Below are 21,442 nucleotides of genomic sequence, written 5' to 3'. Positions count from 1 at the left end.
ACGTAATGCAAACAGATTATTCCTTTGAATATTAGGTCTTGCTCATAATAAGGATATTATAAAGTAGATGGATTAAGCCTTTTAAAACGCAAGTACCTCGTTTTATATAAATAATATACTATAATTTATTTATTGTATTCATTATAATTTTTTGCATGAAAATAAAATTCTAACAATAAATTAGTCACTATCATTATGCTGTTGCTCACGGCTTGGAAGCAGTTGTGTTATTCAACTGTAATGATAAAATTTTTATTAAACGCTCTATCATTGTATAAAATTATCATCAATATATATGATAATTAATTATCACTTATAAATATGTATACGTGTGTATTTAATATTCAACACATTCTATCGCTGATAAGAAAAGTCGTATAACATCTTCCAATAAGCAACGTAAACATTTTTAACTTTTTTGCAATATTGATGTACAACAAAGTATATTAATAACTAAGTAACATATCATAGGAGATAGTAATATAAATATTATTATAAATTATTTTTATTAAAATGGCATATAGAACGACTTCGAAATTGTTAAATTTATATTCATCACAAGTAAGTTAATATTACTAAATATTAATTTGATAAATATACCTATTATATTATGTTAATAAAATATTATTACAGATTAGAAAGTTCAGTGACAAAATTAAAGAGCCAAAATTTATGGGTATACAAAATCAATTTACAAATTCTTTGAAATTTATAAATAAAGATAGTTATGAGTCTATTCCAATTTACCGAGTGTTGGATAATGATAATAATGTCTTAAATCCTGATGCTAAAGTAAGTTTTAAAAATTAATCATGTATTAGATATTTTTGTGATGTTTTTTTTTTCTTGTATTATAGCTTGACAATGATACTCTATTAAAAATGTATAAAAACATGATGAAAATTTCAATAATGGATAAAGTATTGTATGAATCACAAAGACAGGGTAGAATATCATTTTACATGACAAATTATGGTGAAGAAGCATTGCAAACTGGTTCTGCTGCTGCTTTAAATATTGATGATGTTATTTATGCACAATACAGAGAAGCTGGTGTATTAATGTGGCGAGGCTATGAATATTCTGAATTTTTAAATCAATGTTATGGTAACTTTGATGACTTGGCAAAAGGCAAACAAATGCCAATTCATTATGGCTCAAAAAAACTTAATTTTGTTACAATATCATCACCATTAACAACACAAATGCCTCAAGGTAAATTTAATAATTAAAAAAAAAAAGCATATGTTGTTTTTGTCTTCTATGTATATATGTTTTTGTTTGATTGATGCAGCTGTTGGTGCAGCATATGCATTAAAACGAGCTAAAAAAGATGCATGTACTGTTTGTTATTTTGGTGAGGGTGCAGCAAGTGAAGGTGATTTTCATGCTGCTTTTAATTTTGCAGCAACTCTAGATTGTCCAATTATTTTTATATGGTAAATTTAAAATTTAAAATAAAAAAATCAAATAGATTTTGTTGTTTAATAATTTTTTTGTAATTTTAGTAGAAATAATGGATATGCTATATCAACACCATCAACTGAACAACTACGTGGTGATGGAATTGCAGCAAGAGGACCAGCATATGGTATAAATACTGTTCGTGTTGATGGCAATGACATTCTTGCAATGCATCATGCAACAAAAAATGCTCGTAAATATTGTATAAGTCATGGTAAACCAGTTTTAATTGAAGCAATGAGCTATAGGTAATAATTTATTTATTAATATTATAAATAATTAATACTTTTAATAAATTAAATGATATAAAATTCAAAAAAACAATTTACCAATTAGAGTTGGACATCACAGCACATCTGATGATAGTACAGCTTATAGATCAAAAGATGAAATTGATTTATGGTTAAAACAATCACCAATTATTAAGCTACGTAGATATATTGAAAGTCTTGATATTTGGAATGATAATGATGAACTTGAATATGAAAAAATAACTAAAAAAAATTTTATGAAAGATTTTTCTAATGCTGAAAATAAATTAAAACCAAATTGGAAAGAATTATTTACTGATGTTTATCATAATATGCCAAATCATATCAAGTAAGTATATTTTTTGAAAATTATAAATCTCTCTTATTTTAATTATTGCTATTTATTGAAATTTTAGAAAACAAATGGATTCTATGGATAATCATTTGAAGGAATACAAAGAACACTATCCACTCAATGAATTTAAATCAACTTAATTTATTCATCTTACTTGGTGATTATTTTTTTCATGATGTTTAAAGTAAGCAGCTTATATTTGTTTTTTAGTTGCTTGTTTACATGTTTATTATTTTGTAATATTATCAGCTAATTCTTGATATTTTTGTAGTCTATATTCTTTTCTAGCTTCATCAAGTAAAATATTGTGAATTAGTTTTTTTTCATATGGATTTGGTTGTTCTAATCCTGGATATGGATTACCTATATGTAATAAAATAATAATTAATGTTTAATTATTGAAATAAATAATTTTTAAATAAACAAAACATACCTTTAAGTTCTAAAACTGATTTACGATGATACCAACCAGGATATTCTCTTTCAATTGCAAGTAATCTTGTGAATGACGTTGTGTAATCTTGATATCTTGGTACTAATACTTTAAAAAGTTTATGAACAAGTTGTTTTTCTAAGATATAAAAATCAGCCAATTCCATTGTTTCTTTGTGACTTGGTCCATGACGAATTGCCTCAGATATTAACTGTTAATAAATAATAATTCATTTATGTTATTATGTTATATTATTGTTTATAATAATACTACAATATATGGTACTTACACGATCAACGTAACCTCGAACTTCTTCTCCACGATTATAATACAATTCAAGTCGTTCATATTTCAAAAGTGCAGTTAATGTTTTTTGGACTTTTTTAATTCTACCTTCTGGTCCATCAATATTTCTAAGCCTTCTTGCTTTTGGTCTGACATTGAACTTTAATTCTGATACTAAATGTGATACCCTTGCTTGATTCATCTTTTCCAATGTTATTTTTTTTTCCTTTTTAGCTTGCCGGATACATAAATAATAATAATAATAAATAATAATAATGGCTACACATCTGAAGTTGCTGAAGAATGCCACTCATCGAAATATCGAATTGTATCGAATATTCGATAATTTCATTATTTTTTTTTTTCATTTGAAACTTGTAATCGACAATACAATATGTGATATATATAATTTTAATTAAAACTAAATTATAAATTGAAATTAACTATACTAAAAATAATAATGCATTGTTATATTTTTTTTTTTTGAATTTTATACTTTATTGAAACTAAATAACATAAAAATATGTTTTAAAAAAAAAAAGTCGAAATAATAATTTTGATTGTATTGCATAATGAGATCTAAGTTAAAATAATAACTTAAACTGATGGAATATGAGCTCCTTCTGGATGGAAACCATTTTCATCAGCAGTGTAAGTGATCTTGTAGACTTGGTTTGTTGCTGGATCAACAAAAGAGTAGCTTCCTGATCGAACAAGTGTTTCTACTGGACCTTCTTCACCCTGAACTGTTTTTAATTCAGCTTTTTCTTCATGAGTTTGACCATTTGATAATTCATAAGCATAAGCGTATCCACCAACTCCAATATTATCAACTGGGCTTTCTTTTACAAGAAAAACGTCTTTTTCAACTGGTGCAGCAAGTGCAACAGCTACGAAGGCAGCAAAAGCAATGATCTAAATGAAAAATAAAAATTTAATTATTATCTCCAAACAACACAAATAAATAATTTAATAAATTGAATGAAATTTTAATTTTAAAAAATACACACCATCTTCATATTGAATGATATTTGTTTTTTTGTTTTTTTTTGTTTTTGGTACTGTTGAATCGTCAACGATGAACTGTGTATCGATACCTAGATGACCAAGACTTTATATAGTCCCCGAAAATTCATCTTAATCGATTCCCCACCAAAATATTTAAACCAATTTATTTCATGGTTTTTTTATTTTTAAGAAACACACTCACTCTAAAACCTATCAAAAATATATTTTGAAATAACACGAAGAAGAAACGAATAACTTTTAATATACCAAACTAATAAATATAGCCTCCGGTATATAAATTCCAGTAATAAAAGTTGAACAAACAAAATTTTGTTAGTTAATAGAAAAAAAAAAAAATTTAAATTATTATTATTATAAAATTTTATTATTCTAATATGACAAGAATATAAATGATGCATTTATGTAAAAATAAATTAAAATGAAAAATTAATAATCTGTATGTATAAATGTTAAGCTAGAAGGACAAAATAGACATCAGGAAAAGATATGAGTGATTACACAGCATAAAATAACAACATTAATTATTAAGAAAAAAAAATAATATTATCTATCTGTAATTGGTAATCATCTTCTTCATCATCATCAACATTGATAATCACATAAATATGTTTTTCTTAAATGATTTAAATTTAAAAATAAGATGATGCTGAAGAAGAACAAGAAGAAGAAGATCCCTGCAATGAAACATGCAAGAGATAAAGAAAGTTGTAATTACGTAATAACAAGACTAGTCGCTAATATGCTAATGAATCCATCCATCGATATATCCGAAAGTGAGAGTAGTCTCTTACACATAAATAAATATTCATTTGGCCCACTGTTAGACAAAAGAGGAGAAACTAAATATCAATTTAATTTATAATAAAAAAAAAAAAAAATTAAAGAATTCATTCAAGCTACATTATACAGAGAATTAAATTTTTCTATTGTTTTTATTTATTTTTTCATTGTCCTGATGATCTTGGTACTACTACTATTACTATTATTGATCAGGTGGTGTATGTCATGTTGTTTAATATACAGGGATTAAATTCACCTCAGTATAACATCATTAAATCTGGCCACCCGAGAATTTTACCTGTCAAACATTACGTAATAAAAAAGACTGGCGTTAAATGTCACCATACTTCTTCATGGTATGTTGAGGCACATCTTAACATTCAACATTTTATTCTTTTTTTCCTTTCTTTTTTTTTTTTTTTATCATAATCATCATCATGTAGTGCTTTTCTGTTTCTTCGTCATCACCCGCACTTCTGTATTTACTAGCAAACATAACTACTAAGTATATATATTGAAGAATCATTTGAGATTACGAATTTGCCCTTTTGATTTTATTTGCAACCTGGATTATTCTATTTTACTTTTTAAAGTTATATATATTTTTATATTTTGTTGTTTAATTGAACTTGTTCAATGATCCAATGAGACAATATAAAAAATAAAATAAATATATATTATGAAATATTGTGGATGATATATGTCAGTGATGGAAAGTCCAAATAGACTTTTCAATAAATTCATTTAAAAAAATTTGTGTTTGCGTGCCCGAAATTGCTTCGACTTTCTCAATAAACACAATCATCTTGAAATAATATCTACTTCAAATGAAGTTTAACAAATAAATGAATGAAAAAAAAAAAAAAAAAATTAAGACTGAGATCCAGCTTCCGGAGTCTAGATAATCGGTCAAACAATAAAATTTTTATTGCAAAATAATTTGTCGTTTTTGCGCAATAATGACCCAAGACATTTTAATATATACATGTGTGGCTTTTTTTTAAAAATTTTTTTATTTATTTTATACATATAGTAACATCATAGGATAGTTTGTAATATGCCGGCACATCTTCAAATGGCAAGGTCATCATTGAGAAGGCGGTATGTTGAATAATTACGTAAGTAACTTTCCTCGCGTGTTTTTTTGCAGCCCGTATAAAAAAAAAACCACATCAAAATCGAAATGTCACAGTGCGCAAGGACGCCTCTAGTTAAAGAAAATTAAAAAAATATATAAAAATTAAATAAATAAAATAACTATTTATTTATTCATAAATTCTTCTTCTTTTTCTATTTTTTTTTATGTCAATTTTATTTTATAATTATAATTTTATTTCAATTTTTAATCAAGCCCCATAGTTTTCATCGTCAATCCATCAATTATGTATTATTAAATTATAGAATGTACTTTTTTTTAAATTGTCAAATGAAATTGTATTAAGGTGTACATAGTTATCTGTACCTTTTTTTTTTTATTATAAATATATATAATATATATTTTTTATAAACTTTCTAAGGTGCGCGTTAAAGTGGTATACCGCGCGTCACCCGATACTCTTTCCCGGGTCAAAGGTTGGCACACTGTCTGTTGCTCGAGCCCTGACCCAACGTCGTCGGGTACTTGTTGTATTTATTTATTTTTGCAACTATATGTCTTTCGACATAGCATATTTTTACGACTTTTAATTCCTATTATAATGTAACCCTAGATACAGATACCCTTTTAAAATTATTACTATTACATGTTTTAATTTTCAGTATACAATTGTTATTGAGAAAATATAATAATACCTTTTTTTATTCTTTTTCTATTGATTGTTATTCAATCATGTACATTATTAATTATTTCCTCGACGTGATTGTCTGAAATGACAGAAGATTGTAAATATGATGTAGACATTATGTACTTATTAAAAATATTTATTATATATTCAATTTTTCAATCAATAAACGACTTTGAAAAAATGTTAATGAATGATATAGTGTTAAAATAAGAATGTTGGTTGTTTTTTTTTATTTAAATTTTATTGAGTTGAAAGGGTTCCTATTGGTGATATTACCAATTGCAGCATCTAGCAATGGATGAGAGTAACTTATCTTCTACTTGTTCTTGATGGGTGCATTTGACAATAGTGGGGGTACATATTGCATAGATTTTCCGAGTATATAAAGCTAAAAATATGAGAGAAACTCTTGTAAATCGTTGTGCGATTCTTAACAGTTTTATTTGTGTCTTGAAAATTATTATTTTGTCAATTTTATTTTGTAAATAATTTTATCAATAATCAATATGAAAACGGTGGGTTGTTATTACAATAATAATATAATATATCATAGATGTTTTTTTTTTTCGAAAATTTTATAATTTTAATTTGTGATTATTTATCTAAAAAAAAACCCTATTAAATTAATTTTTTAATTTTACGAAATTGTGAAAGTTAATATGACATTGAATATGGTTTTTTTTTTTAGTTTTTAAAATTTATTTCGAAAAAAAATTATACTAAATCGATTTGTGATTTTTTTTTAAAATTTATTCAGGTAGTGGTTTTGTTGATTGTTGCTGTGATGACAGTCCATTCAGCACCCCAAGGAAATCCAAATGAAATAACAATAATAAAACAAGAAGAAAATAATAGTATTGGTGTTGGCGGTTATCATTTTAGTTATGAACAAAGTGATGGACAAAAACGTGAAGAAACTGCTGAATTAAAAAATGAAGGTACCGAAAATGAGGCAATAAGCGTTGTTGGAAGTTTCAGTTATCTTGGACCTGATGGAAAAACATACAGGGTTAATATTTATTTATCTATTATATTAATAATTATATTATCAATCAAATCATAAAGTGATTAATTATTTTTTTTTATTTTTATATTTTCAGGTGGATTATACAGCTGATGAAAATGTATGTTAAATATTTAGCTTAACAAAAAAAGTCATATTTTATAATAATTAATTTTTTGTTCTTTTTTTCTTTTCCATAGGGATTCCATCCAACAATTACACTCGCCTAAAAATTCTTGAATCATCAGGATGAATATTTTTTTCTTTCGTTAAATCGACAAAAAAACAAATTTATCTAACTAATATTATATTACTATTATATATATTTTTCTTTTGTTCTTTCATTAAGAAATAAATAAAAAAAATGAATTCAATTAATAATAAAAAAAAATCAATTAATAATATACTGCATTAAATTGTCGTTATTTTGTTGGTGTTATTTTTAATTTTTAGTATTTTTTTTTTTATATGTAAAATTGCATAATTACTAATGTCATGTTTATTATGAAATTCTTTTATTATTATTTTCATAAATTTTCCAGATAATTACGAATATATCAAAAACATATAAAAATGATTAAACATGTTTTGCTATAAAACTAAATATTAGTAAGTCTACTAATCACTTGAATATTCAATCATAATGTCAATTTGATAAATACTGTTGAGTATATAGTATTTTTTTTTTAATATTTACAATAATTGCTCGTAGTAATATGGCAACTGCATTGAGACAAAAAAAATAAAAATAAATAAATAACATTCAATCATTTACAATATTTTACCACGTTATTTATATTTTTTTCATTTTAAAATAAATAAATTAAAATTAACGCTATAAAAATTTAAATAAATCATTGAAATATTGATGTTTTTTTTTTTTTTTTTGTTATTTCTCAATATAGCAATTGTCAATTGCCATGATTGTTGTAATTATATTAATAAATTTATAATGTCATGTATTGGTTAATAATAATAATAATAATAATAATAAAAAATTAAACTTATTTGAGTAAATTATGATGAGTTTCCACTCCAGGCACGAAGAAGATTTAATGTTTGATTTAATTTTGAACACCATTCGAGTCTTTCTTCTTTTGTATCAGCTGACAACAAATGTCTGCAAATAAAATATATAAATTTAATTTATTGCTAAGATCTTAATAAAAAAAAATAATAATGATAATATGATAATTTACCTGATAGTAGTTAGTGAGCCACATCTAATGACAGTTAAACATTCAACATCATTACTCTGAAAAGGTCTAACAGTTTCAAGTAAAAATGTATTTGGTCTTGCACATATATCACGTGCAACTAAACCAACATTTTTAGTAGAAACACCTTGTAATTCAAGACTACCAATTGGTGTTTTTTTCTTTTCATCATCTGGATATTTCCAATATGATAATGTATCACCTTTTAATAAACACCAACGTCTGTGCCATGCACCAAAACCAGATACATCTTCAAACATTGTTAAAAAACCACGATGTTCAACATCAACTGATAGCTCACAAGTAACATGCATTTGTAGGCGTGATTCAAGTGCTGAATTACGTGGTACTTTATTAAGTGTAAATTGTTGACGATTAATTTCTTTAAGACTAAATATAACATAACCACTCAATGTAAATGATGGTGTACGTACAGCAGATGGTCCAGCTGGTGATTGTACTGTTGGCATTATTAAACGACTTTCTTGTTTTAAATATTTTTTAGGTGTTTTATTAATATTTTTTTTATTATTTGAATGACCACTTGAATGACCATTATTATGTATATGATATTTAACATCATGTGGTAATATTTCAGCTCTTGTTTCTAATGAATATACTTCAATGGTAACTTTAAAATCACTATATAGATTATCAAGTTTAAGAGTTGATGGAAAACGTATACAAGAATCACCAGGTTCAGCTAATACAATTGGAGTTGCAATAATTGTATCAAGATGACGAACAAGACACAAAAAATGTATACACATATTTTCATCATTATTACGCATATGATCTTTTTTTAACGGTAATGTTATTGCTGATACAGTTAATGTACCACTTTCTTGTACACTTGATGAACCAGGTGAACTTGGTTTAATAGTACCTTCAACTTTTAATCTTTGTATTTCATTTAATGCTGCTTGTCTTCTATGTGTTGCTATTAATAATGTTCTTTCACCTTCAACTTGTTCACGTGAACCACTAAATTCAATTGTTGCTGCACATAAATTAACAGCTTGACTTGATTGTCCAATAATTGTTTGTTGTTTATTAACTTCATCTTTTAAATATTTAATTTTATCTTGTACTAATGCTGCTTCTTGTTTTTCATCAATACCAGAAGTATAATCATAATCTGATACAATTTCTACAGTTCTTGATATACTTTTAATTGGTGTTTTAGGTGTTTGTGATTGTTGACGTCTATAAAAACTAACTGAATGCATTAATGGTACTTTATTACCATCATCAACAATATATTGTTCACGTTTTGGTGTTACAACAAGTGATGAACGTTTTGCTGAACCATGAGTATATTTAAAACTTTTTGATGCCATTGATGGACTATCTTCAGCAGCACGATTTAATTTTGGTGGTGTTGGACCACCAATTGTTCGTTTACCTCTATTATTATAATCATTTTCATCATCATCATCCTCGTCATCATCATCTAGACAACCTTCTAGAAATTCATTCATTTCATCCAGCACTGATATATCAGATGTTGATGAATCATCAATTGATGGTTCAATTGTACGTTTTTTATTAATTGATGAATTACGATCTTTAACAACACGTAATACACTATTTTCAAAACTTGAACTAGCCATTTCTTCAATATTTGATTCTTCTTCGTCTTCTTCTTGATAATAATCATAATCTGTTTCATCACATGTTGCTGTTTCTGCTTCAGTTGTTCCAATAGTATATTCTGTATCTGGTGTTTCAGTTTCTGATGATTCCATTTCAGCTAAATTTGGATATAATCTTGATGGTGATGATGATACTTTTTGACGTTTAACATCATTAAAATTTGATTGACGTTTATTAAGCTTTGATGATGATGATGATGATGATGATTGTGGTGGTGTACCAGCAACTTGTCTTTTACTTGGTGAACATCTTGTTTGAATTGGTTCACTTCTTGTTGATGTCATTGGACTACCTGGTAATGGTGGAGCTGGTGGTACATAATCCTAAATAAAAAAAAATAAAAATATATGAATAAAAAATTCATTTAAATTAAATATATATATTTTTTTAACGATGTCTACCGTTGAAATATGGTTTACCATGGCCGGTGTTGGTTTGACCGGGCATACTGGTGAATTTTTAGGTGATGTTGTTGTTGGTTCAGAATTTTGACGTGGACGAATGCATGAACCAGCTGCAGCTTGTGCATTTTCTTTATTTTTATTAAATCTTGAACGTAACATTTCAAGCTCTTTTTGTCTTTCATTTTGACTGTCACGAATTACATCTTTTTCAAGTTCTTGTTTAGCAATACCTTGCTCAAATAAAGCACGATTTGATGAGACACTTGAGCCACTTCCATTACGCATCAATTGATCTAAATGATTAAATTAATTAATAATAATATTACAACATTTAATAATTATTAAAATTAAACTAATAATAATACCTGATGAATAGTTTGATGATGATGATGGTTTATCACGTTGTTCCATTAATTTTTTTGTTGGTACAGATGATGATAATGGTGCTTTTGGAATTAATGCTTCACCTTTATTTCTTTCAAATAATGCCATTCTTTCAGATAATGTCATTTCAGCTGGATCCTTTGTTCTAGTTATTGTATTTTTAGTTTCAAACAGTGAAGCTTTGCTGAGAACTGAACCAGGTGAACCAGATTGTACTGTACTTTTTGGTGAACCATTATAATTACCAAATCTATTTCTACTACCATTTGAACTTGTACTTTTAATTGATGTATCAAGTATTTTTGTATTTTTACTTGGACTTTTTGTTGATGATTCAGTTGGCTGAATAACTTTTGTTAATACTGATGTGTCTTCCTTCTTTCTTTTATTATCTCCTTTTGTATCCTTTGGTGATTTTTTATCCTGAGAACAATTCTTATAGTCATAAACAAGACGAGAATTGCTTTTAGTACGAGTATATCCCTGTGCCTCCTGGAAAAGTCCTTATTTGTTTTTTTTTTTTACTTTTCATCAAGAGAAGGGATATATATATATTAAAAATTAAATTAAATATTAACTTGAACTTACCAAATTTTCTATAATTGTTTTATCCCATTTGAATTGTCTGTTGAGACTATTGTTAGCACCAGGTTGGCTATCAGCATTACTTTTCCATCTTCCATAACCACTTGTACTTGGTTGAGGCTCTGATGATCCAGCTTTAACTTGTTCATTCATTTTAGCTTGTATTTTTTCAGCTTTACTTTCACCTTTTTTAAGTGGTGGTAGTGTAGGATGAGATAAATCATCTTCCCAATTATTAATTTGAGATGCAAGAGCAGCAAGTCTATGTGTTCTAGCACCACATTTAACATTTTTTTTTTCACGTAAAGCTTCTTCATCTTCAGCAGTAAATTTTTCTTCTGTTCTATGAATTGGTGAACTAAGTTCACGACTACAATCATCTGAATATAATTTTCCCATTCTGTTTAATTTTGATCTAACATTTGATACATTTTTTTCAACATTTTCTTTATCTCTTGTTTCATTACATATACTTAATTTTTTATTATTATCAGACAATGAAGGTTTTGATGGTGACTTCATAATTTGATCAACAGAATTTAATGACTCTTGACTTGAAAAATCATCATGTGAATCTTCAACGGATACTACAAAAAAAAAAAAAAAAAAAATTGATAAATAAATTAAACAACGGAAGTGAGATAAAAACAAATTAATTATTATTTTAATGATTTTTTTTTTCTAGATTAAATTTATGACATGTTTGTATTGCTTTGCTAATAATAAAAATAATAAATATACCTGATGATGCTTTTGGAGCAACAGTAGCATTTGAAGCTGTCACATTTTTAGTTGGACTTTTTTGAGCAATTGCTGTACTAAAAACATTTGCATCTCTCAAAGGGCTTCGTCGTGCTCTAACATCATGGCCAGCATTTGTCATACGCTCGTCTAATAATTCACGACGTTTCTTTGCTCGTTCTAACATTCGCTAAATTATTAAAAATATAAATAAACAAATGAGTAATTTAATTCAATAAATAAAATTAATTTAAAGAATGATCTCTATGAATTAATTCATTCTTCATAATTAATCAAACACAAAAATAATTATTATAATAATAAAATAAATAAATAAATTGAATTATTTAACAAAAATAGTCAATTGCGTCTTACCTGGGCGAAAGGATCCATTGTATAAACGAGGGAGAAAAAAAGAAAAAAAAAAAATACTCAAATACTCAGACAAAAACAAATACTTTCACTTTGTCCCTTCAGGACAATTAAATATATCTTAAAAATAATATATTAATTTTTAGGCTATGATAATGTTTTCTTTTTATTTTCAATAAATAAAACTCCAAAATATAGCCTAAGCAGAAAAATGTGCTAAACGATCACCACTGAGGATTAAAAGCCCCCAACTAATTCAGACAAGCAATAAGCAAATTGTCACAGTTGACGACCGTTGAATTTAAATGCAACCGCCATGTCAATATTACAAACACTAATTTTCTTTTTTTTTTTGTTATTATTTTTACTCAATTATTCTAAAAAATAATTATATTTATTTTGTTAAATTATCACTTGTTTAAATAATCATAAATATATTATTATTAATTAGCTTGTTATTATTATTTTATTTATACTTTTGTAGCTTGTGTTTGACTTTTTTTTGTTAACAACAAAAGTGAAGCTTTGTTTTTTAAAAAATGCTAAGCGTCAGTGATGTATATATATTGTGTGCTATAAACAAAATGGCGTATCTGAGCTACAGCATCAACTGATGTTAAAGTAATTTAATTGGCACTGTAAATATTTACCTTATCAACAATATTAACACGTGTTAAAAAAAAAGTAAAATAAAAGAGAGAGAGTGAGAGAGAAATGGTAGGGGAATAAGAGAGAAAGTCTAAATATTTTTTGATAAATAAAATAACTTATTTATATTATTTATCTGACACTGTTTAGTTGTATATTTTTATAAGCTTAATATTTCAATTAATTGTTTATTTATTACTTGTAATATTTGATAAATTATCTAGTATACAATAATATCAACGTGCTGCATCTGTCAAAAGTGTAAAATACTTTGTCAAATTTTGATCAACAAGTATCGAAAGTTAATTAATAATATTGTTCAATAAAAATTAATAACAATGGTTTTATTAAAAAATTTACAACGTACTGTAATGACAGTATCACGAGAATATTATAAAAAAAAAGTATTTAAAAATGTTCATCAATTGAATGTTATAAGAAAAGCATCAACAACACAGCCTCTACAACAAGAAAAACAAGAGTATGTTCAAAAAATAAATAATAAATTATTATTATCATTAATATTGTTAACTAATTTATTATATTTTTAAAGTGTCAAGGTTACTTTTATCAGAGCCAGTGGTGAAAGAATTGAGGCTAAAGGAAAAATTGGTGATAACCTTTTGGATATTGTTGTTAATAATGAAATTGATTTAGATGGTTTTGGTATGTTGAAAAAAATTTTAAGTGTTTAAATAATTAAAAGTTTAATATTTATTAATAAATATTGTGTAATATATAGGTGCATGTGAAGGTACACTAACATGTAGTACATGTCATTTAATATTTTCCAAAGATGTTTATGATAAATTACCAGAAAAACCAACAGATGAAGAACTTGACATGTTGGATTTAGCTTATGATCTTTCTGAAACGTGAGTTTAATTTTTAATTTATTATTATTATCATATAGTTAAAGTATTTAACAAATTAAATTATTATTGTAGATCAAGACTTGGTTGTCAAATAATCATGACTAAAGATCTTGATGGACTTGAAGTTCATGTACCAACTACAATAAATGACGCAAGAGATTAATCAAAGTAAATAAATAGAATTAAAATAGTGCAACGTGTTTAATTGCCTTTTGATATTTTTTATCAACAGATGTACATAAAATTTTTTTAACTAAATCAATTAAATAATATAAAATATATAATTAGTTGAAAAAAATACTTTATTATTACACGAAATATTTTTTGTACTTTATTATGAAATTTGATAATAATTATTTACACTGGTTATTTGAAAAATACCCTCTTTATTTTCTGATTGTCTTTTTTCATATTTTAATTACCCAAAGAAAAATATATATATAAAACTCTTGCTTAAAAAATAATTAAATTTACTACCTTTTTTTTTTTTTTTTGTCAAGTAAATTATATTTACAAAATTAGTCTTAAAAATAAATGGAAGAAAAAAATAAAAAACACTTTCAAATTATGCATTCAAGCATCGTAATTTTAAATAATATACATAATATTAATAATAATTAATAATAGTTAACGAAAAAAAAAATAATAATAATGAATAACTGTACAATGAACAAAAAAAAAAAAAGAAAATGACAAATGAAAGTAAATGCATTAAAATTACAGTCTAAAAATTCAGGAAGAAAAATTAAAAAAAAAAAAAAAAAAAAAAAAAAAGTAGGAACTTTGGTTTGCAATAAGATAATTTTCTTTTCTTTAAATTTAAAAGCTGTCTTTTTTTTTTTCGTTTAATACGATTATTAGAAAAATAAATTTTCAAAAATTCCAAAATAACTAATGAATGATATAAAAATAATAATAAAAAAAAAAAAAATGTTTGTTAATTTGGTGGACTAGATGTTTTGCTTTGAGAAAATGGCAAAATGCTTTTTGTTTTAGTTTAAATAATAAATAATATTTAAACAAGTGTAGAAAGTTCATGAGGACTATTTGTCGTAGCAGCACTACTTAAATCAAGTGTTGCAATTGGTAGTCCTGGGCTAATACTTCCTGATGCATCTCTTTGTATATGATGTTGTGAACGATTTAATGATTTATTTAATGGACTTGTTGGTGAATGATCATCAGCTGGTGTTGTTGATGGACTAACTGGTATACGATGAACATCAATATTTGAATGATTATGACAACCTGGACTTGTTGACAGTGTCAATAATGTTGGTGACAATGGTACATGTCTCAATAAATCATGATGATTTTGTGATTGATTATGATACTGATTACCACGATGAATATGAGCAAAATTATTGTTTTTAATTGTTCCACAATTATTACCACGTGATATACTTGAAATAACTTGATTTTTATTATTAGCCTGATGTTGATTATTTGTTGATTGATGTTCCTGTTGTTCCTGTTGCTGTTGTTGTTGCTGTTGTTGTTGATGTTGCAGCTGCAATTGTGCTGCTGCTTCGCACTGTGCTCGTGCAACTTCCTTCATTGCATTCGTTTTTTCCTAATTAACAACAAAAAAAAAATTCAAACGTTGAAATATAATGACATCAATTATCATTTTCATTATTATTAATAAAATGTATAATTGCAAACAAAAATAAAATTTGCATTAATTAGTAATAAAGAACAACCTACTCTTTGCCATACAAAGACATTGTGTACCATTGCGCATCCACAAAAAACAATTCCAATACCAATAAAAACTGACATAACAATTGCTGGAGTCGAGTGATATTGCAAAAAGGTATAGAGTATCATACCTGGAACAAAAAAAAAAACAAAACAAAACAATTATAATGATGATGATGATAATAATATAAAATATTTTTGCAACATAAGAATTTTATGATGAAAATAATTGGTGAGTACTACATATATATTGAATGATACAAAAAAAAAAAAAAAAAAGTATAAATAAATAAATACAAAAATTTTTTAAAAACAAAATATAATGATGGATTTCTTGTTACCAGTAAGGAAGATGGGAATGCTGATGAAGAATCCGCCAACGGCACACATTCTACTGGCTGATGATTTTTGCAGGTACAAACTTGTGCTGTAATAATTTAACACGAAAAAAAAATTAAATAGATAATAGACATGAGAATAATAAAATAGATAAAAATTAAAAAATAGTTTTAAAAATATTTTTAGGTTTTAGAGAAAAATAATAAGAGAAAAAAAAAAAAAAAAGGTCGGTGTACCCCGAAGGGCCGGTAGCAATGGCATCGTGAGAATTTCTAGCGGAGTATTTTCTTGGCAAGTTTTTTTTTATTTTAAATTTTATTTTTTATTCCGCGTGGCATGAAACAAGTCTGAGGACGGTGAACTTGATGCGTCTGAGACAACAAGTTTGTATATCAAACTACATTAAGCAACAAAAAAAAAGAAAAAAAAAAAAAATTCCAATGATATTTTTGAAAAAAATGAAAATATAATTAAAAACAGTTATATATGAAATAAATAAATAATAATTACCGATATGTTTGATTGTATGAAGATTTAACAAGTTTCATTGCAAATAAAAATTGTATTGCACAAACAAGTAAACAACACAAATTTAAACACAATGCAAGTGCACATAGTACAAGTGTTACTTCATAAACAATATTATATTCTTCAGGACTTATGAAACTACTTGGCATTGGATTTAATGGTGATATTTTTAATAAAAAAATATGTGATAAAATTGCAAATAAAAGTGATACAAGACATAATAAACCAAGAAATGATAACATTTCTTTAACACCATTTTCTGAATTTTTATTATGACTATTATTATTGATATTATGTCCTTTTAAACAAAATGGTATCCATTGTGTATCCAATTGATTTGCAATATGTTCATCACCAGATGATATATTAGCTTGTGTTATTGTTGCGAGTTGCGTATGTCGGTTGACAGGTGCATGGATTACGGAAGAAGCAACAGGTGCTGTATTTGATGTTAAAACTGTTGCTGATGTTATATTATTAACTGGTGCTGGTGATGGTGTTGTTTGACTTGGTAATCTTGATAATCTTGATATATCCAAACCTCCATTTATTTGATTATGCATTATACGTTGTTCTCCATTCAATTGTGTTGTTGTTAAACTTGTTTGTCCTGAATTATAATTATTTAAATTATTATTATTGTTATTATTTTTATTAGTATTAGTATTGTTGATGTTGTTGTTGTTGCTGTGGTTATTATTGTTATTATGATGATGATGATGATGGTGATGATAAGGATTATGATTATGATGATGATGTAATATTGAATGATTATTTATATTATTCATTGGACCAATATCATTACCACCAACTGGACTTGTACTGTCAATTGAATGTTTTGATGTTGATAATGTTGAAAAATTTAATCCATGTGAATTATTAAGTCTTGATAAATTATTAACACTTAATTGTGAATGATTTAATGGATGTCTATGTACTGTTGGTATTTGTTGATTTAATTTTGATGGATGTATCAATGAATCATATATTGATGATTGTTCACGTGCTGATAAACGTGTACTACCACCAATATGTTGATGATGTAAATTTGTTGATATTGTTTGACTTCCATAATCATTATGATGATGTGAATGATTATTATTATTACGGGAGCCTGATGACGGCTGTACCGTTGGTATGTGTTTTAGCATAACTTAATTATTTAAATTTTATACAAAAATTTTTTTACTATTAAATTTTTTTTTTTTCTTTTTTCTTTTTAAATCTTTTGCTCTTCCGCTTTTTTTTTTTTTTTTCTTCTTTTCTTACATTTTTTCTATTCACATATTATCTTTCTTTCTCATTATTCATTAAATCCTAACTTATATATATGCTATCTTGGATTATTATTATTATTTTCTCTTGCACTTGCATACATCTTGGATTACTACTTCCTTTTCCTTTTATTTCCACCTTTCTTTGCCAGCCCATCCGTCCTTTCCAGCCAACTGATCCAACTAATTATACGACGATGATGGCCGCGGGCATATCTCGCCCCGTTTGCAATTCAACTTTATTTCTTTTTTTTTTTTTTTTATGCCTGTATATATATATGTAGTTATTTATTTTTTAAATTTTTTTATTATTTATTTTTTTTATTAGGTATATATCTTCTTTCTTCACTCTTTGCTTCCTTCTTCGAATGAAAATGTTGACTTCGCCAGCATTCGCCAATCTTCGTCACTTCCCACGGGCTCATTTGCCACGCGTATAAGTCTGCAAAAATAAAAAAACGTTAAATAATTAATATTTTATAAATATAATGAGACACAAAAAATTTATTTAATTAACTATTATCATGTAGGTTTTAATTTTCTTATTGTCCTCAAGGTCATTGATACCATAGAGCGATAAAAGTGTAAATAAAAATATAAGATAAAGAGAAAAAAAAAAATTAAAGTGCTCTTGGAAGTCGTAGAAAAACGGGTTATTTTTTTTTTACCTTTTTACCTGTATCATGTATGACTGTGTATATATGTTTATGTACATTAAATGTTGTATATGTATGTAAGCAATATGTGCAAAGGTACATTATATATATATTTATTTAAAATCATGATATTAAGTAGGCCGATATACTGATCCCTCCCAGCCCACAGGAATGTGCACAACTATATACTTAAATTATATATACAAATAAAAATATAAATAAATAATATTTATTAAAAAAATTATCTATCCATGTATAATTAATATTTATATAAAATAAATATATTTCTACGAAATTAAAAAAATCATTTCGAAACATTGAAAGAGATTGGAATGCAGGAAGAGGAAACTCTGGAATTCCTGACCTCATTTATTTTAATTCTCTTTCTCTGTATCTCTCTGTGTGTTTGACATGAAAGATTTTAAAATTTTATTTATTATTTTATGCTACTGTATATATATCATATGAGTTAAAAATAAAATTACTAAAAAATTAAATGATAGATTAGTTTATATTGCGTAAATACACAGGATGTTGTTTTGAGAAATAAAAGTGAAAAAGGTCGTGAAGATTAGATTGTTGATTTGTCAGTATGTCGTTTAAAAAATAAATTTAAAAAAAAATTATATAACATAAAAATACAGTTGTACTAATTATACGATTTTTAAAGTTGATGATGATAAAGAAAAAATAAAAATAAAAGGGAGAGATAATTGTTTAACGTACATTTTTATATCGATTGACGTTTTTAAGGCGGGAAAAAAAGGGTCTTTCCTGTCTCTAAGGACTATCATGAATACACACATATACACTGGCAAACAAAAAGGGAAGAATGTTGAGGGTAAAAAAAAAAAAAAAAAAAGTAAAAAAAAAATAAGGAGGGAAAGGAGGGTATCGTGCTAACTCACCTCGTGCCACATTCCACTGGATTTTCAACGTGTATTAAAATCCAACGATATGAGAAGAAATTCTGTGCGACCAAGATGATGTAGCAAGCCAAAGACGCTAGGGCTCTTTTATTTTTTTTTAAATATATATTTTCTATTATCTTGTATTATTTTTTAACTTTCTTTTTGGTATCATCTATTAATTTTAATTAAAAAATCTACCCACTCAAATAATATCGGAGTCAACACTGCAACAGTGCCTATCCATCTATAGACATTTCATGCAACACAAACTTTTACCGCTCCAAAAAAAAAAAAAAAATATACAGTTGTTATTAGTGTCCTTTTGAGCCGGCAATTAGAATAATTATATTGAACAACATAAAAACACTGATAAATATTTATTATAAACAATCAACTATTTTTGTTATTGTTAATATTTAATGCATCCTTTTTTTTTTTTTTTAATTTTAATCACTTAGTTATTTGTAATTATAATTATGATTGCTGAATTCTTTAATTAATATATATATGTGCTATTTATTATTTGAATATTAAAAAAAACATGTGGTCAAACACTTGCAAAATGTATGTAACAACAGGTAAAGCGTGTGCAAGAAAAAAATTTCAACTGCAACATGAAGCATCTCTTTCAACTGCTGTTTCCAACTTCCAACCGTCACGAAAAATACATATACATTGAGAGAATTTTGTATGTATTATATACACAAACAGTTTTATCTATCCCTACTTTTGTGTTACCTGTTTTTATCCCCCTCTGTTATTCAGGTCTAACTTTGGTACACTTTGGTGAACATAAGTGAATGTGTGAATGCATACAAGGTGTAATAAATACCTACACAAACACATTCACATATACAAAATAACAACAATCGTTAATTTGTACTATATTTATTTCAACTTAATCATCAACATCATCAATAATAAACAGCAATATTCAATGATTATTGAAATACACACACACATACATACACAAAATATCCCAGACACTAAACCACCATCGCAATTCGCAATTGATGTTGTTGTAGAGAAACAAGAAATCATGAAGTTGTTGGTCAGACTCAGCAAGACTGGTTCGAATAACAGTGGTGGGATTAAAGTACTATTTCTTTCTCGCTTTTTAAGTATTTCTTACTCTCTATTATTTCATCTTTTTAATACTTAAACATGATGGTATATTAAGACACCAGAAAATTCAATATATTTAACCGCAAACCACAAATTTTTTAGCATGCTACATCATCAACTGATGAGGCCAAACTATGTTTCATCAATTTTTAATAAAAAACAAAAAAAACTGTCGAAATAATGCTCATATCTATATTCGAAATAATGTCCTATTGACCTTAGTGTAAAAATAAAGAAATAAAAAATATCTAAATTATAAATAATCAGATGAAATTTGATCAACACGTTTCATTTTTTTTTTTTCCCCTTCACATGAGTATATTTTATATTTACAGCTGATAATTATTATAATATACTGCAGAAATTAATATCAAATAAACAGAAATGAAAAATATTAAATATTGATAAAATAGCAGGTATACATATTATGTACTACATAATCCAATCAGAACAAATATATATTTTTTTTTTGTTTTTTTTTTTTCAACTAATCTTATGTTCACCAGAGCAATGGTGAAACATATTTTTAGTATTTTGATAAAGATAATTTACAACATTTACCATTGAACCGTGTTTGTTTGTTTGCTTGTTTTATTTTTTCATGTTGAATTTATTTTTATTAATTTATTAATCGTTCTATTT

The 21,442-nt window shown here is 26.0% G+C and overlaps 7 protein-coding genes across 12 annotated transcripts; 3 read left to right on the top strand and 4 right to left on the bottom strand.

The window, feature by feature from the left end:
- Positions 1-192: 192 nt before the first annotated feature.
- LOC122855869 (2-oxoisovalerate dehydrogenase subunit alpha, mitochondrial) lies at positions 193-2,250 on the top strand. Its single transcript, XM_044157540.1, has 7 exons — positions 193-561; positions 634-792; positions 858-1,215; positions 1,295-1,439; positions 1,509-1,712; positions 1,801-2,064; positions 2,132-2,250. The coding sequence occupies exons 1-7, from the start codon at positions 514-516 to the stop codon at positions 2,208-2,210; spliced, it is 1,257 nt and encodes a 418-aa protein (XP_044013475.1). The 5' UTR covers positions 193-513; the 3' UTR covers positions 2,211-2,250.
- A 49-nt stretch (positions 2,251-2,299) lies between these two features.
- LOC122856187 (39S ribosomal protein L17, mitochondrial) lies at positions 2,300-3,046 on the bottom strand. The gene is made up of 3 exons (XM_044157884.1): positions 2,793-3,046; positions 2,504-2,714; positions 2,300-2,433 (listed from the first exon to the last, which is right to left on the bottom strand). Exons 1-3 carry the CDS (start codon positions 2,988-2,990, stop codon positions 2,300-2,302), a joined length of 543 nt encoding a protein of 180 aa, XP_044013819.1. The 5' UTR covers positions 2,991-3,046.
- Positions 3,047-3,325: 279 nt separating this feature from the next.
- Positions 3,326-3,900, bottom strand: LOC122856279 (flexible cuticle protein 12-like). The gene is made up of 2 exons (XM_044157977.1): positions 3,799-3,900; positions 3,326-3,703 (listed from the first exon to the last, which is right to left on the bottom strand). Exons 1-2 carry the CDS (start codon positions 3,805-3,807, stop codon positions 3,386-3,388), a joined length of 327 nt encoding a protein of 108 aa, XP_044013912.1. The 5' UTR covers positions 3,808-3,900; the 3' UTR covers positions 3,326-3,385.
- A 2,869-nt stretch (positions 3,901-6,769) lies between these two features.
- On the top strand, positions 6,770-7,797 carry LOC122856301 (endocuticle structural protein SgAbd-6-like). Its single transcript, XM_044157998.1, has 4 exons — positions 6,770-6,896; positions 7,139-7,390; positions 7,482-7,505; positions 7,585-7,797. Exons 1-4 carry the CDS (start codon positions 6,888-6,890, stop codon positions 7,612-7,614), a joined length of 315 nt encoding a protein of 104 aa, XP_044013933.1. The 5' UTR covers positions 6,770-6,887; the 3' UTR covers positions 7,615-7,797.
- Positions 7,798-8,381: 584 nt separating this feature from the next.
- LOC122855301 (anillin-like) lies at positions 8,382-13,142 on the bottom strand. Of its 3 annotated transcripts, none has more exons than XM_044156564.1 (7): positions 12,747-13,142; positions 12,372-12,561; positions 11,634-12,217; positions 11,027-11,537; positions 10,659-10,954; positions 8,584-10,580; positions 8,382-8,504 (listed from the first exon to the last, which is right to left on the bottom strand). In XM_044156564.1, the coding sequence occupies exons 1-7, from the start codon at positions 12,762-12,764 to the stop codon at positions 8,402-8,404; spliced, it is 3,699 nt and encodes a 1,232-aa protein (XP_044012499.1). In that variant the 5' UTR covers positions 12,765-13,142; the 3' UTR covers positions 8,382-8,401. The 3 variants fall into 3 exon arrangements, with proteins under 3 accessions (XP_044012499.1, XP_044012506.1, XP_044012514.1); XM_044156571.1 differs by having other exon boundaries at positions 10,677-10,954; XM_044156579.1 differs by having other exon boundaries at positions 11,027-11,468.
- A 316-nt stretch (positions 13,143-13,458) lies between these two features.
- Positions 13,459-14,529, top strand: LOC122856211 (adrenodoxin-like protein 2, mitochondrial). The gene is made up of 4 exons (XM_044157906.1): positions 13,459-13,872; positions 13,945-14,057; positions 14,134-14,266; positions 14,339-14,529. The coding sequence occupies exons 1-4, from the start codon at positions 13,730-13,732 to the stop codon at positions 14,427-14,429; spliced, it is 480 nt and encodes a 159-aa protein (XP_044013841.1). The 5' UTR covers positions 13,459-13,729; the 3' UTR covers positions 14,430-14,529.
- Positions 14,530-15,093: 564 nt separating this feature from the next.
- LOC122855597 (myb-like protein U) lies at positions 15,094-21,387 on the bottom strand. Of its 4 annotated transcripts, XM_044157114.1 has the most exons (6): positions 19,673-20,461; positions 17,640-18,550; positions 16,817-17,444; positions 16,309-16,394; positions 15,974-16,098; positions 15,169-15,839 (listed from the first exon to the last, which is right to left on the bottom strand). In XM_044157114.1, the coding sequence occupies exons 2-6, from the start codon at positions 17,983-17,985 to the stop codon at positions 15,282-15,284; spliced, it is 1,743 nt and encodes a 580-aa protein (XP_044013049.1). In that variant the 5' UTR covers positions 17,986-18,550; positions 19,673-20,461; the 3' UTR covers positions 15,169-15,281. The 4 variants fall into 4 exon arrangements, with proteins under 4 accessions (XP_044013025.1, XP_044013049.1, XP_044013041.1 ...); XM_044157090.1 differs by having other exon boundaries at positions 15,094-15,839; positions 16,817-18,550; XM_044157106.1 differs by lacking the exon at positions 19,673-20,461 and adding an exon at positions 20,645-21,387 and having other exon boundaries at positions 16,817-18,550.
- Positions 21,388-21,442: the final 55 nt, after the last annotated feature.

Source organism: Aphidius gifuensis, linkage group LG1, assembly GCF_014905175.1.
Source record: "Aphidius gifuensis isolate YNYX2018 linkage group LG1, ASM1490517v1, whole genome shotgun sequence".
Lineage (NCBI taxonomy): Eukaryota > Metazoa > Arthropoda > Insecta > Hymenoptera > Braconidae > Aphidius > Aphidius gifuensis.
Note: the sequence above shows the minus strand (reverse complement) of the source record. Positions and strands in the feature narration are given on the sequence as shown.